Consider the following 14,990-nt stretch of genomic DNA (forward strand, 5'->3'; position numbering starts at 1 on the left):
TTTTTGTAATTTTTTTCTTCTTACAAAAATTAAGTTATAGTAAAATTATACAAAAAAAAATATTCAACTTTACCACAAAATCAAAAATTAAAAAACAAAAAATGAGAAATTGTTTGAAAACAAAAGAATAATCTTAAATAGTAAAAACAAATAAAGTAGAAAAAGTAGTCTCTTGATATGTATAACTGAGAAAAATAGTAGGTGGTAAGAGTTCTGTTCGGACCTCGGACAAGTCATTACCACAATGCAAGTAAGCTGGAATAGATTTCAGAATAGTGTTCAGAGTAGTGTACCCATTTTTCCATCTTTCTATTCCTCTTGAAGATATTTCCTTTTTGTTTTCTGACACTAACATTTAGCTGATCAACAAAAATAGTTTCTGTCCCGTTCCTTCCCATACTATGGCTTGGTACAAGTCTAGTTTAATTTTTGTCCGTTGTTCAGTTCCACGTATTGTAAGTAAGTGTCTGTATGAGTTGTTGTTTGTTTGTGTGTATGAGTGGTTGGGTGTATATGTTTTGTTCATGTGTGTGTGTTAACCTAGGCGAGCACCATCCGTCTCTCCATCCTCCTCCATTTAGAAGAGCAATGAGAATAGACTTCTAACACCGGTTGAGGTGGAACCAGAGCCTAATGTGAAACCGCTGCTGGTCTGTCTGTGCCTCGAGGCATGGCTGGAAATGTTTGAACGGACACGTTCGTAGCTGGCAACATCCTGCAATAGAAATGGGTGGGGAAAAAACACAAAATTAGTTAAATTTTTTATGGCCATTCCTAGACAAAATCGACATAACTGATCTAAATCAAACTCAAGATGGTGACAGTGACGACAAATGTGACATTTGTTACAAGTGTTGTAAATCGACAGTAATCTCACCTCTTTGTCGGCATTGGACAAAATACTGCGCATAGAATCGGCAACGGGCCACTTCTTCTTCATCACCAGGTTGCTGGGTGGTTCGTGGGCAACACCGGCATCCACCGACCAAATGGTGACTGTCTCACCGGGTGAAACTTTGGTGCCACGGGTAAACTTGAAGGCCAGTTCTTCATCGCCAGCAATGCGGGTCAATTGCCAGCCGGTTAGATTGATTTCATCGGTGCCCTTGTTGTGCAATTTAATGAAACGGCCCTCGCTGTCGGCTTCCAAGATTTGGAGATCACCCTTGGCAGCTGAGTTGACGGTGAAATCGGCCAAACTGCGATCTTCGGACTCATCGATAACAGTACGGCGGCGCTTAACAGCACTGCCGCTAGGACCGCCACTTGGTGTAGCTGAACGGCGACCACTGGGTGTTACGCGACCAGACCGATATGCCGAGCTGGAGCTGACAGACAAATGGGAGCCATTGGAATAGGCAGCATCATGGCTGGCATTATGGCTGCTGCGAGCTGGGGAAGTGATGTTGAGACGTCTCTCTTCACCACCCAACAATTTGTCGTAGGCGGCAATTTCCAAATCCAATGAGACCTTGATGTCCATGAGATCTTGGTATTCCTGCAATTGTTTGGCCATTTCGTCGCGCATGCGCTCCAATTCGGCTTCCAAGGAGGCGACATATTGATTGTGGCGGGCACGTTCACTGTCCAACAAGTCTTCCAATTCACGAATGCGGCCCTAGAAAAGAAAATTACAATATTTTAATAACTATCCAATTTTCTTATAAATTTTCTTGGAAGGCTAATTAATCGCCCCTCTACTTACATTCAAACCAGCATTGATGCCCTCCAAATCCTTAATCTTATTATTAAGACCATCGATCTTGGTGCGCATCATTCTCAACTCTTCATGGACATGAGCTGAGGCATTATTGGCACGAGCGGCGGCAGCCTGGAGATTCTTAATTTCATTGTCGTACAACAATTCAATTTCTTCACGATTGGCACGCATCTGCGATTCATATTGTTCGCGCAATTCCTGTAGCGATTGTTGCAATTTGGCCTCGTATTCCTTGGACAGACGACCATCCAATTCGCTGATTTCAATTTGGCGGCGAGAACGGGTTTCGGTAAGTTCGCGTACATGAATTTGATCCTTGAAGCTCAACTCTTCGCGCAAGCTTTGATTTTGGTTCTCCAAATCGACACGGGCCAATGTTTCGGCCTCGAGTTGTTTGCGCAAATCGTCCAACTGCTTCAAGAGGCGAGCGTTTTCGGCTTGCAATTCCTTGGCCAGGTCATCGGCCTTCTTGCGATCGGCCAAGGCTTGGTTGTATTTGCCGTTGATTTCATTGAAACGGCTTTCAAATACGCGGGCACTGTTCTCGGCCAAGGCACACTCTTTGGTCTTTTTGTCCAATCTGAAAATAGTTAGAGAGAGGGGGGTTAACATTTTTCGAACTAATTTATGTGTGGAATAATTTATTGTTTATGCTAATTCGTACAAAAAAGATTTAGTGTTTTTAGCCAGTGAATGGAATGGAATGGAAGGTGGTAGCAAATGACGTCAGCTCTAAATTTTCAATGCTTACACATTATGATTGTTATGCTGCCGCTTTTTTTTATTTCTATGCGGGTATCGTTTATTTGAAACTTGTTTTCGAAAATAAAATTTAAAAATTCCGAAATATTTACATCATCGTCTCAAACCTTTTTGGTGTGGTAAACCAAAATTTGTGGTCACAGTAGCAAAACAATCAAACAAACAGAATGTCACGTTAAATCATTTTCAAACAAAAGTAGTTTCCGCCTTGTCAAAAACAAGAATAGCCAACAATGTTAATGTTTGCCATAATTATGCTGACCAGAAAGTCGATGATGATGGCGATCATCATCATCAATGCTAATGAAAATTGATGGAAATCTATATATTTTCAGTGTCATACATAAATGTTTGTTGTTGTTGGTTTTTTTTATTATTTTCTATTTTATTTTGTGTTGCTAATTTATGGGATTTTTCTAAAAATATTTTGTTAATACGTATGCGAAATGCTGATGCTGTGGCATGTGAAAAAATGCGAGGGAATACGGCTAAAATCGTATGACAAAAGTTTTTGGCTGACTGTACCAATTTGCGTGAAGTATTCCATAACATGGGCGTAGTCAAGGGGGAGGGGTCTTTTTGTAAAAGAAAAAGTTAAATAATACCTTTTTAATTCAATATTATAGATTTTAAAAATCTATTTTTGTTTATTAATTGAAAATATTTTCCAAGGGCTATTTTTCCCAAAATGGCTGTAAAGAAAATTTTGACTTCAGATTTTGAGAACCTATTTTTTCATTCAATTCCCTAATTTTTTTTCTAAATGTTTCTAAAGAAATCTTAATTAACTTTGTAAAGACATTTTCACTTTTAGTCCAAAATTATTCAACAAAAATGTTATCACTTTTCATATTAGAATTTTGGTTAATTTATCAAGGTCCCACCGTCTCACTAAAACTTAAATTTCTTTGATGATTGTTTTTGTCTCTTTAATTTTGCCTTGCGAAATACTTTTCAAAACAAAAGCATTAACTAGCCTTGTCAGTTTTTTTTTTTTTTTTTTGTCAGCCAGAATTTATTTATGTTGGTCATTATGTTTCGGCCATTTATTATTAGATGGGGATCAACACATACTGATGATCATCAGAAGAAAGAGGTGAAAATTAATGGAAATATTTTCGTTGTCATAAGAATTCGTTTCTATTAATAAAAAACAATGAAATATAATTTATGAGATATTTTTTAAAAATAGTTTTTCATGGCTATATATATTTTTACAGTGGTTCGGAAATATAAAAAAACAGATGAGAATATTAATTTTTTGAATGAAATTTGTAATGAAATTTTTCTTCATCTATGATGGAGGACATATTAGACCAAAATGGAGAATTGACATTTATTTTTTTATTATCTGGATAAGGAGTCCAGAGCCATGGTGTATAATGTTATTTAGAACAATTTCCAATGGAATAGTGGATAATTTTAGATAATATTTTGAGGCGATATTATCAATAATTTTCACAAGATATAAATTTGTCCACTGTATTATAAAATCAGAGAAAATGATTCCCTAGAAGATAATAATAGTTTCTGAAAAATAATAATAATAAAATATTAACAAATCCTCGATGAAATCCATATTTTTCTCTTTTCCTATAAGAAACAAAAAATCCGCAAAGGAAATCATTTTCCAGAAAAAATTAGGTTTTAAAGAGGGGTTTGTGCCAAAAGATACATAATGCCATATTAACATATTTGTTCTCAAATTATTTCTGATCGGATGAATGCATGCCCGAGAAAATTATTTTCGGAAATAACAGAAATTTCTTATTCAGTCTACTTGTAAAATAAAACCCGATTTTTATTAGCATTTTTGTTATTTTTTTTCTAATGATTTTGAAAATAACCTGTTATAGTTTATGGAATCACCTAGAAATTTCCAATTTAAATCATTTTTTTTTATTTTAAATTCCATTCAAGTAAAACCACAATGATGCGAACTCTATTTTAATAACACACGACCAACTCAACAACTCTTCTTTCAAACTCACTATTGTGAATAGCAGAGAGAGGGAGAGAGTTGCAAATCTCTTGTCTCTACATAACTGACATAATACCCCTTTAAATGGTTATTCATTTAATAATTAATATTAGATAAAAAAGAAATGAAAAAAAAAACTAAAATTTCTTTTTCTTCCTTTCTATGGAAAAACAAACATTAAATTCAAGGTTGCCGTCATGTGGTTTTTGTTGTTGCTGCCGCCTTAAATAGCCAATATTTGTCATGTGGAGAGAACTCGTTTTCTACCGGCACTTTTCAAAAGCTAATCTAAATTTACTCACAAAAGCAAACACTCGCATACAAAAACAACACACACATAAAGAGCAAAACATCAAAAAATGTCAAAACAAATTTGGTTAATACTCATATCATCAAAACTCACAACCCCCACCCCCTCCTCAGAACACTTACGGAAACCACACGCACGCTTTATTTGTTATGAGGTATTTTAAATAGAGTGAGAGAGTAGCTATCTAACATCTCTGCTCTAAAATATGCAAAAACAAAAATATAAAAGTATTTATGTTATTGGCATAACTAATTATTGGCATCCAATGAATTTCAAACAGAGTGTGTAAGTGTGTGCAAAATAGAGGAAATATTCGAGAGTTTGATGTTTACTCAAGTTTTTGATGTTGTTAGTGGTGTTTTTTGATTGCCAATGTAATGGCTTATGAATGAGCTCATTATTTATTCAGAAATTAATGACCAATTCACACATACATACATGTATTATTTGTTAGAAGGCGATGAACGAGCATTGAAATGGTGTCTTATGTACTCTTTTGTGTATATGCGTGTGAATTTGTTGTAAAATAGAGAACCTTTGGCTGTTTTTGTTTATTTTCATAAAGCTGACATCATTTCCCCACAAATTGATCTAAAACGCACAAAGTAAAAAACATTGGAATCTATTTACATTGGAAATGTTGGCCTTGGTAGACCGACCCACCGCCATAGATAAAGGGCTCGAGTTACAATACTAATACGTCCCTTGGTACTTTGTGTTGTGGTGGGCGTCTGTATAATTGATGTGTAGTCTTCTTGTCCATGACAAGCGATGACCTTCAGAGTTAAATGAACACCACCATCATCATCAACAACAACAAATATTTGTGGCTTGTGGGTTTGGATTGATTATTAAAACAAAATATCAAAACAAAACCGGGAATATTGAATATAAAGTAGAACTGGTATTATCAAGTATATTAATTGCTAAACTCAAATATTTCAATTAGAAACCTGTTGTCTTTCTTTCAACTTAATTTGTCAAACTCTTAATTTCTTTTGCTATATGTATTATTATTTTTTTCTTGAAAACATTGATATGAATTTAATCTAAAAATTGAGATTACATATTTATTTCTCACATTTTGGATTGAAATCAGTTTAATTGGGACCGGCAAAAATTTTCGCTATAAATGATACCAAATAAAAGGCAAATATTTGTTTTCGGAACTTTTGGATACTGTAATAATAACTATCATCTTACAGACAAAAGATCAGAAAAGTTGTTTCCACGACAGATGGGTCTACTATCCGAAACGACCTGAGTCTTTCTCTGTCAACTCCATTGTGTAAAAGCAATGGGGCTACTACACAACAACAATAATGCATACATAGGATATGAAAAAGTATATATATATCTATAGGTTATTTTTTCTAGATTGAATCTATATAAGATATTTAATTACAGAATTTTTTTTTTAATCTTCCACTCTAATATAGTTTATTAAACGCTCTAGCCGTGTAATGTAAACAAAAACATTGCAAAAACAAATAAAACTGTAGAATGGATAGAAGAAGAACCATAAAAAATGGCGGGACATTCGTTTGTGACGAACATTTTTCATAGGGAAAGCAATGAAATATCTTAACAGTGAATTGATAAATTTTTGTGGAATGGCCATTTGGTGAATATGAAGTATTCAAACATGTTGTTTTCGACCAGTCCAGTAGTCCACTACCAGTCCACAACTAGTTATATTCACAAAATTTAAGACCAAGATCGCCCAGAATAAAAAATATTTTCCAACGAGTAACAAACAAAAAGGACTGAAGGTTTAACATTTCGGGTTTTGATTGAAATAAATTGCCAAAGCTTTTGCCATAAATTAATGAACCTGTCTTCATACTTAGAAATATTGGATTCAAGGCCAAATTGTAATTGTATATTAATAAAAACGCCAATTTGCATTTTCCTTGGGTGGAAAATAAATCGTTCGGAACCTTTTGAAAATATAAGAAACTTAGGACTTAAAAATACCTAAAACGGGGGTAATTATGTGAAGGTTACGGTTACAATAAAACTTGAACCTATAAAAGCAATTGTTTGCAAGGATGTATTTTATCGTCTGAGAGCCTGAGATGCTAAATGAAAGCCACCTCAATGGAAAATACGCCTTCAAAATTCATTGACTAACGTTGAATATGTTCTGTTAGGATGTTGCTTTATCTTTTGAAAATCGATCGGCGATTTCGGAAAATCTAGGACCTAAAAAAATACCCAAATTGGGCCAGAATATACATTGACAAATTTCTGGAAGAAGGTTATTTAATAAAACGAAATAACAAAATAATAAACCTCTGTTGCACAACTGCAAGAATCTACTAATTTTAATTTGTTGCGATATTATAAAGCAAAATTTGTTATCGTAGTATAAAATCATCATCTGGGCTATTATTACACCATGCGATTTTAATATAATTCAAACAAAAAAAAAATTCTGAAAATTTAATTAAAAGCCCTACAAAGTTTTTAAATATTCTCCATATTGGGATTTTTGTAATTCCTACCAATTGACAATCGAATAGTTTTCACAATAACACCCCTTCATTACACCTCAAACTTGTTGCTTTGTTATTGTTGTTATTATTATTCTTTTTTATTATAGCTTTGTTTATTTACTTGTTCGCCTTGCAGCTATGACTGACTGACTGACAGCTCTGTTGCTGCGCTTTAACACTGTTTTACTCTTTCGGCGGCGTGAGCTCATGAGAAAATGGTTGGTGCTGCCATCGCAGTCAGCCAATATTATTAGCAAATGTGTGAAGTTGGTGTTTCTTTGCGTTTTTAGAGAACAACAAAACCAAAAAATACAACAATTTCATAGAATGAAAATATAAAACGAAAAAAATAACGAATGACATCATTGGTCATGTTATTTCATTACTGCTGCTGTTGCTTCATTCCACATTTTTTTTTTTTTGGAATTTATTCAGTTTTAGTTGATGAAGAGGGCGGCGGCGGTGGGGGGAATAATTCATTGAACATGTTGAGCTTTATAGAGATGCCGACAACAATGCCGTGTTGGTACATACAAGCAAGAGGCATGACATCATACACCACTGAACTATATTTCCATAAATACGACTACACAGCTGGCAGCAAGTATGCATACATAGCTGCTGACACGTCAGTAAACCAAAGGGCTTTAGTCCAAAAACAATAACAGCAACAACAAAAACAACAACATGTGGTCATTTGTTTGAGTGTGTGTGTGTGGGTGGTGTATATAAACAAAATAAAAAAAAAAATAACACAAATCGACAAAATCCGAAATGTGGGTGTACTTGGTTCATTCGGGCCTTATATTGGCGGCCATATGGGGGGTACCCTTGAAACAGATGTAATCTAAGAAATTTGAGGGCCATTGCTACCCGCTTCTCTCTTCCATGCACAGCTGTTTAACATTACTTTTTTTTGATATTTTACAATTAAATTTAATACTTGTTTACCATTTTCCTTTTCTTTGGGAATACCTACTTTTGTTTCAACTCATCGTTCTCCTCCCACAAACGTTTGATGTCAATTTCCAATTTGGCCTTTTCCTTGGACACTTCATCCAACAGTTTACGGGCAGCCGATAATTCCTTTTCATACAAGGCCTTAATGTTGGACACTTCACGGGTAACTGTGTCCTGGGCCAATTGCAATTCCTGGGTCAAACGATTGTTTTCATTTTCCAGGTGACGCATGCGATCGATGTAACAGGCCAAACGATCGTTCAAATGTTGCAGCTCTTCTTTTTCCTGGAGACGGCTGGTGCGGGTAGGACTGGTGGGGCTAGCGGCGCCCAAACGATTACCCCCTTGGGGTGTTGAGGTGGAGGCACGCGATACACGGCTGGTGCTCATGGTAACACGTTTCTGAGACATTTTGTTTGTCAGTAGGGTTTCTTGGGTTTAATTTGGATTTAAGTACGAATTTGGGGAAAAGACACGTCTTTTCTATTCTATATGTGTATTTACACTTGATTTGTTTTTCTTTTCTCTAAATTCTTCTTGTTTGCAATTTCTAGATATTTTTTGTTTTTAATTTTTTCACTTTATACGTCTGCTTGCTTGGACTTCAAAAATTAAACTAAACATTTAACCTCGGCGGTATTCAAAATGAAATCATCACCATCAGTGCCGAACATTGCGTCCACGAAACAAGTCGTTGGTAGCCAGCCACTGCGAACGTCAACGTCGCAATCGTAGACGTTTGCTAACTTCGGTGTTGTTGTTATTGCTGCTGTTCTCGTTGCTCATCGGTTTGCTGGTGGTTCTCATATCTGTTCAGTTCATTTGTTTGTTGTTGGCTCTTCCACATATTCTTCTAGCTCTGGCTGCCATAACTTGGAATTTTTGCGTTGCTGCCGTAGTTTGTTCTCTATTCTATTCGGCTACGCCTTGCTTGCCGCCTGCCTGCCTGTCGTCCCCCCCTTTCTAGGTTCACATTAGCTTTCTTCTGCTGACGTTTATTTCTATTCGTGATGTTTAATTTATTGCTTGTGTTACCATTTGTGTTGTTTCTTCCTTGCCGCGACTTCCTTGTACTTTACTTTACCGCCGCCCGCCATGCCAATCCCTTGGTGGAATTGTTGTCATTGAAACTGAAAATTGTTGTTTTGTTTTTGTTGTCTTCACACTAGTTTTCGTCAGTATGTACGTCGTCGTTGTCTGTAAGAATTACAAACTTATTTTACCTTAACCCAGTAGTGGTAAGAACACCGGCCCATTCATGATAGTTGTATAGCAATATACGTAGTTATTGTGCACTGTGGGCCAGAAATTCGTTTAGGCAATTCTATACATATTTTATTTTTGAACAAAAAATCGGGTTGAAATATATAGGAATGGAAAGATTAGCCTATTGTGGTAAGAGGGTTTCTGGGCCGGCCTATAAATGGCTCTGTTTTGTCTTTCTTTTCTATGTCTATAAATGGCTCTAAAATGTGAATATCTCAAATCGAGATCGCTTTATCGATCGCGAAAAATTTTAATTTGTTTTTTTTTTTTAAATCTTAGAAATGAAATCCAGATGAAAATTTAGACCAGAGGAGGCCTCTTGTTAATTGTTCAAAAAGTCTCTTAGTTTTTATTGAAATTTCATTTTGGATCTTAATTTTTGACAGTAGTTTCAGGTGGCAAATCTTTGGTTCGAAGCATAAAGAAACAGTGTATTGTTGACATCGCGAGCGAGACTACAAAAGTACTAAATATTGTGCCAGCTCGAACGTATAGTTTTGAAATTCTGACAAAACGGGCGAAGCTGGAAACTTGATATTTCATATGTGAAAGTCAAAATCCTGAAATTTTTCTATGTGGTTCAGTTTAGGTGCATAGGTATGGGATAAGGCAGGGTTTGTGGAAATTCGAACGAAAGGTATGAAATAGAACAAGGCTTCAAAAATATGAGCTGCGTGTTTTTTATGGAGCGCAGATTGGAGGTGCCAAATTTTTAGAATTTTCAAATTTTAAATGGAGAGTACTGTTTGTACTTTTGAATGTATTTATACGAAAAAAAAAAATACTAAATTCGGTACCTTTGTTATTGTGTGAATGCAAAAAGCTGAAACCCTGACGGCAGTTTTTTGGTACTAAAATTAGTACATTAAGTGATTGATGAACGAATTGAGCTTTAATTCAGAACTTTTATTTTGATAAGGGTTGATATTGGGGGCTAGTTTTTGTAAAGTTCGAAATAGTTCCAAATTTTTTAGTACAAATTAAAAAATTATTAATAACGGTCCATTTTTTTTCGGGCAGTCCAAAATTTCGGTATTTTGGCATTTTTGGGCTCGTTTTCGAAACGAATAAAAATTAAAAAAAATATATGCTCATGTTTAGGTATAGCCCCCAAATAAGGGTGTACCTCCCAATTTTCTGTATTTTGAGGGGATTTTTGAGCGAGTTTTCAACCAAAATCGCTTTAATTCGGTATTTTGTGTTCTTATTGGGTACACTTAAAATTATAAATAGGTCCACTTTTTCATGTAACGGTATCGTCCAATTCGTATTTGGTAACATAAAAAATTATTAACTTTCACCACCTTTTGGGTGATAGTCCCCATATAACGTAATTTTTTATGTTAACATAATTAATTGGCAATTTTAACTGATAATTAAGTTGATTTTGTCATCTTTTGTAATCATTTTACCTATGGAGGATGTCGAGATAAAAAACTATAATGTCAGTGTGGAGAATGAAATATGTCGGCCGGCATTTAGGACTGGCCCCGTATATACCTGATACCTCCCGATTTTCGCTATTTTTAATATTTATCGTGAAGGAAGGTATTGAGATAAAAAACTAAAAGATTAAGTTCGAAACTGAGCTATATCGGTTCTAAATAAGTTATAGCTCTCATATAATGGTAACCATAATTAATATTGGTCCCGCTGTACGATAGCATACAAAAAAAGTATTTCTGTAATGAACATTTCATATCGAACCGGCGGCCCCCGGCGGTGTACATTAGGATTTGCAACAATCGCTTGGTGCAATTGTCGGTATAGGTCCACTTTTTGATATGTTCCTTCTATTTTCATTTAAAGTAAATGTCAGTATGCCTATGGTGAAGGCAATACAAAGTTCAGCCCGGGCGAACTTAATATTGTTTTTACTTGTTCATATTTAGTTTTAGTAATTGTAAGTTACATTAGTTGACATACAGTAAACATCCAGTTACTGACACATACCGTACTTAGGACCGTTTTATTATTACTTTTCTACAGCACTGATTTTCATCACTTTATTCCTAATTTTTTTAACATATCAGCCTTCCAAAAATTTCAAAAGCTCTGGTACAGTTATGCTTGTCTTCACTACAAAAATTTACCATCTCGAATATTCCGATGCTCATTAGAAAAACACACTTCAAATCATAATTTTATTTTAGATTTCTGTGAGTAGTCTATGCTCCTCTCTATTTTGTTTGCAAATTATCCCACCGTTATTTTTATATGCCGCTGGTTGGTTGCTGGCTGTGTTCTATTTTTCTTTTTTGCGTTCCACTTTGTCTGTTTTTATCACATTTTCGGCATTAGTGTGGCTGCCGACCACCCTTTCCCTCTGGTGTGCTATTATTTAGTTCGCCTTAGACGGAAAATGGAGGTAAATGCATATCAACGATAGAAATAACAAAGAAGACCATAAACTCTAACAAATTTCGCTAGGTTGTTTTACTGGCTGGCGGTTTGGCTGGTTTTTAGGGCATTGTTTGTTTATTTTGACAAATGTGTGTTGTATGCTGCTGCCGTATACGTTGTATGCCTATGCCTCTGTCGCCGTATACATATCGGCTAATTCTGCTGCCGTCGAATGTGTTAATTAAGACCATTCAAGTCAAGATCAATAACCCCCTCAAAAGAATTATAGAAATAGAGAGTGGGAAAGAGAGGCATGTCAATTTGCTCAACCAATTTTGCGGCAGCGTCGTAAAGCGTCTTACATCGCATCGTCTATTTTGAAAACTATACCGAATGCGGAAATGATGAATGAAATTTGGATAAGTAAACAATGAAAAAGAGAACGAATAGATCTAATAGAATTAAAAAAAAACTGAGTGGAAGTAAAGTTTAGAGTTGTTATGAGATAGGTCTAAAAGTGTACAAATGGTACCAAATGAGTACAATAGATATTATAAGATCTAATAGAGATAGACTGTATCATGACACACTCTGATGCACCCAAGCATGTACTACCCTACCATACCAGGGAAGGATCTTCGTTGCAGTTCTCAGGTCGGCGTTTTGACAGGTCTGAATACTTATTTCTTGAGTATTACTGAAATTCGCTTATCAAACCCGCATCGCATATCGAACCCCAGTTCGGCCTATCGTTTTGGGAGAAGTCTACAAAGTGCCCTTGTATGCGCCCTAAGCGACCTCAGTTTATAGCAGATAACTGCGACTTGAATGGACGATTTAAACAATTTTTTTGAGGAAGTTGGCGGTCGGAATTGTATGTCCAGCGATCTGCTCAGTCAGATGTATTTCGAGGCCGTACAATAATTCGCAAACGTAACGATCTTTGGAGGGCGTGGGATACCGGAAAGGGGCAACTCCGTGTTTCACAACAGGTTTTCGACTCCTTATTCGGGAACTTCAGTTATTACTGAAGTCCACACATGCATTTGATTTTCGAGGACCTTCAAATGGTTGTAACAGTATGACACCGTTACTGCTAATACCGTTCAATTGAGCGATTTAGGAGTCGTCGACTTATACGACTCCTAAATCGCTCAATTGAACGGTGTTAGATGTCGACTTATACGTTGCTTACGAAACCCATGATGATGGTTCCCATGTGCATTTCCCTAATACTGGGGAATAATAATGGTTCAAGAGTTTTCGCAACTGCCTACAAAATTATATTTTATTAAATAAAAATGCCCAAGAAAAATATTCTCTACTAAAATCATTCTGTGTAATACTCCTCACAGTAATAACCTTAAAAATCAAATCGATTAACCAAAGTTGTATTTTTATTTATTTGCAGGTATGTTCCTAAATAATATGTTTTGTTCAAATTGTGGTATGTACGGTTTTATGTATAATAATTTGATCATTTAATTTGATATTTCTAACATAAAAAGTTTTTAAAATACTACTGCAATTGAGCAATTTCAAGCACATACAAATATTCATAGTTCGATATTAGGACGCAGTTTAAAAGGAACGCATTTCAGGGGATAACCATCCCTAATTAAAAACACATACTAAATACAGGAGTGTTCACTACTGCTATCCTCCCCCAACAATTTTGCGCTGAGTCTAGGCCAAGCCTAGCGGACATTGTAAATATTACCACCCCTCCCCAAACAACATTCACTTATGTGAGCATTAGACGCTTCGTCACCAATTCGTGATAATCGACAGTCTTCCAACACCACTACCCTGACCTCATTCCTATCTGGCTTTGTTGTTTGTTTATATTGCTACGTCACGTAAGGCACATTTCATTGCAACATTATTATTGTTATTCCCTAAGGAATTTTAGGAAAAAAAATCACCACCATCAGAGTTCTTTGATAACATTTATGTGGTTTCCTTTGGAATTCTACACAATTGACATTACTCATAGCATGAACACAAAATAATAACAAACTCTGCGGTAAATGTTTCATATTTATGCTCGGGGTTTTTAAATGAAATTCTAGAAAGTAAATATATTTCATTGTTGAACGAAATGTGGCAGTTTGGGGAAGGCGTTTAAACGGGCGCTGTATCCATGTTATACATGGGACAAAATAAACATTGTTATCTCCAAAAAACATATTTAAACATAATGAGATGGTCGACCACTTTATTCGAGTATAGGATTTTTACGGTTATCTCATTTTTTAGATACTATCAGTAATGGATGTTACAAAGTTTGTGCCAAATTCAAATTTTCATATCGTAAATCTGTTCATATCGTAAATCATAAATGGAGATTTTGAGATTTCTAAAAGGCGAGGATTTAAAAAAATGTTTTGCGGAGGTTCCAATAAGACGAGAATTTTTAAAATAATATTTTTCATAGCTCCCAACAGACGTGAATTTTTTACAAATATTTTTTCAGACTAACCATAAGGCGTGGATTTTTTAAAAATAATTTTTCATAGACCTATATAAGACGTGGATTTTTTTAAAAATAATTTTTCATAGACCTATATAAGGCGTGGATTTTTTAAAAATATGTTTTTCATAGACCTATATAAGGCGTGGATTTTTTAAAAATATTTTTTCATAATAGTTTTTCATAGACCTATAAAAGGCGTGGATTTTTTAAAAATATTTTTTCATAATAGTTTTTCATAGACCTATAAAAGTCGTGGATTTTTTAAAAATATTTTTTCATAATAGTTTTTCATAGACCTATATAAGGCGTGGATTTTTTAAAAATATTTTTTCATAAGCTTTTTTTAAAAATATTTTAATTTTTTTTAATGACCTATATAAGGCGTGGATTTTTTAAAAATAGTTTTTCATAAGCCTTTTTTAAAAATATTTTAATTTTTTTTAATGACCTATATAAGGCGTGGATTTTTTAAAAATAGTTTTTCATAAGCCTTTTTTAAAAATATTTTAATTTTTTTTAATGACCTATATAAGGCGTGGATTTTTTAAAAAAACATTTTTCATAGACCTATATAAGGCTTGGATTTCTGAAAAATATTTTTTCATAGACCTATTTTGATTCATGTTATTCCCGCAACTATACGAGTACCGAAATCACTGACCGTCATGCCAATT

General features: G+C 34.9%; 2 protein-coding genes across 3 annotated transcripts in view; one reads left to right on the forward strand and one right to left on the reverse strand.

Moving 5' to 3' along the window:
- The window catches only part of LOC133332471 (exostosin-1), a 227,625-nt gene that overhangs the window by 134,042 nt on the left and 78,593 nt on the right, over window positions 1-14,990 (forward strand). The window lies entirely within an intron of this gene.
- On the reverse strand, window positions 530-8,688 carry LOC133332452 (lamin-C). Of its 2 annotated transcripts, none has more exons than XM_061540853.1 (4): window positions 8,251-8,688; window positions 1,706-2,300; window positions 795-1,618; window positions 530-715 (listed from the first exon to the last, which is right to left on the reverse strand). In XM_061540853.1, exons 1-4 carry the CDS (start codon window positions 8,640-8,642, stop codon window positions 631-633), a joined length of 1,896 nt encoding a protein of 631 aa, XP_061396837.1. In that variant the 5' UTR covers window positions 8,643-8,688; the 3' UTR covers window positions 530-630. The 2 variants fall into 2 exon arrangements, with proteins under 2 accessions (XP_061396837.1, XP_061396838.1); XM_061540854.1 differs by having other exon boundaries at window positions 878-1,618; window positions 8,251-8,686.

Source organism: Musca vetustissima, unplaced genomic scaffold (genome assembly GCF_032173495.1).
Source record: "Musca vetustissima isolate MV318-11 ecotype Yass unplaced genomic scaffold, APGP_CSIRO_Mvet_v1 utg9226, whole genome shotgun sequence".
Classification (NCBI taxonomy): Eukaryota; Metazoa; Arthropoda; class Insecta; order Diptera; family Muscidae; genus Musca; species Musca vetustissima.

What these genes read in the sequence shown, in the direction of transcription:
- LOC133332452 (XM_061540853.1), bottom strand. Translation starts at nt 8,642, where the DNA reads ATGTCTCAGAAACGTGTTACCATGAGCACCAGCCGTGTATCGCGTGCC. An exon ending in AACGATGAGTTGAAACAAAA is followed by an intron (nt 2,301 to 8,250) that starts GTAGGTATTCCC and finishes AACTATTTTCAG; the next exon opens with ATTGGACAAAAAGACCAAAG. An exon ending in GCATCAATGCTGGTTTGAAT is followed by an intron (nt 1,619 to 1,705) that starts GTAAGTAGAGGG and finishes TTTCTTTTCTAG; the next exon opens with GGCCGCATTCGTGAATTGGA.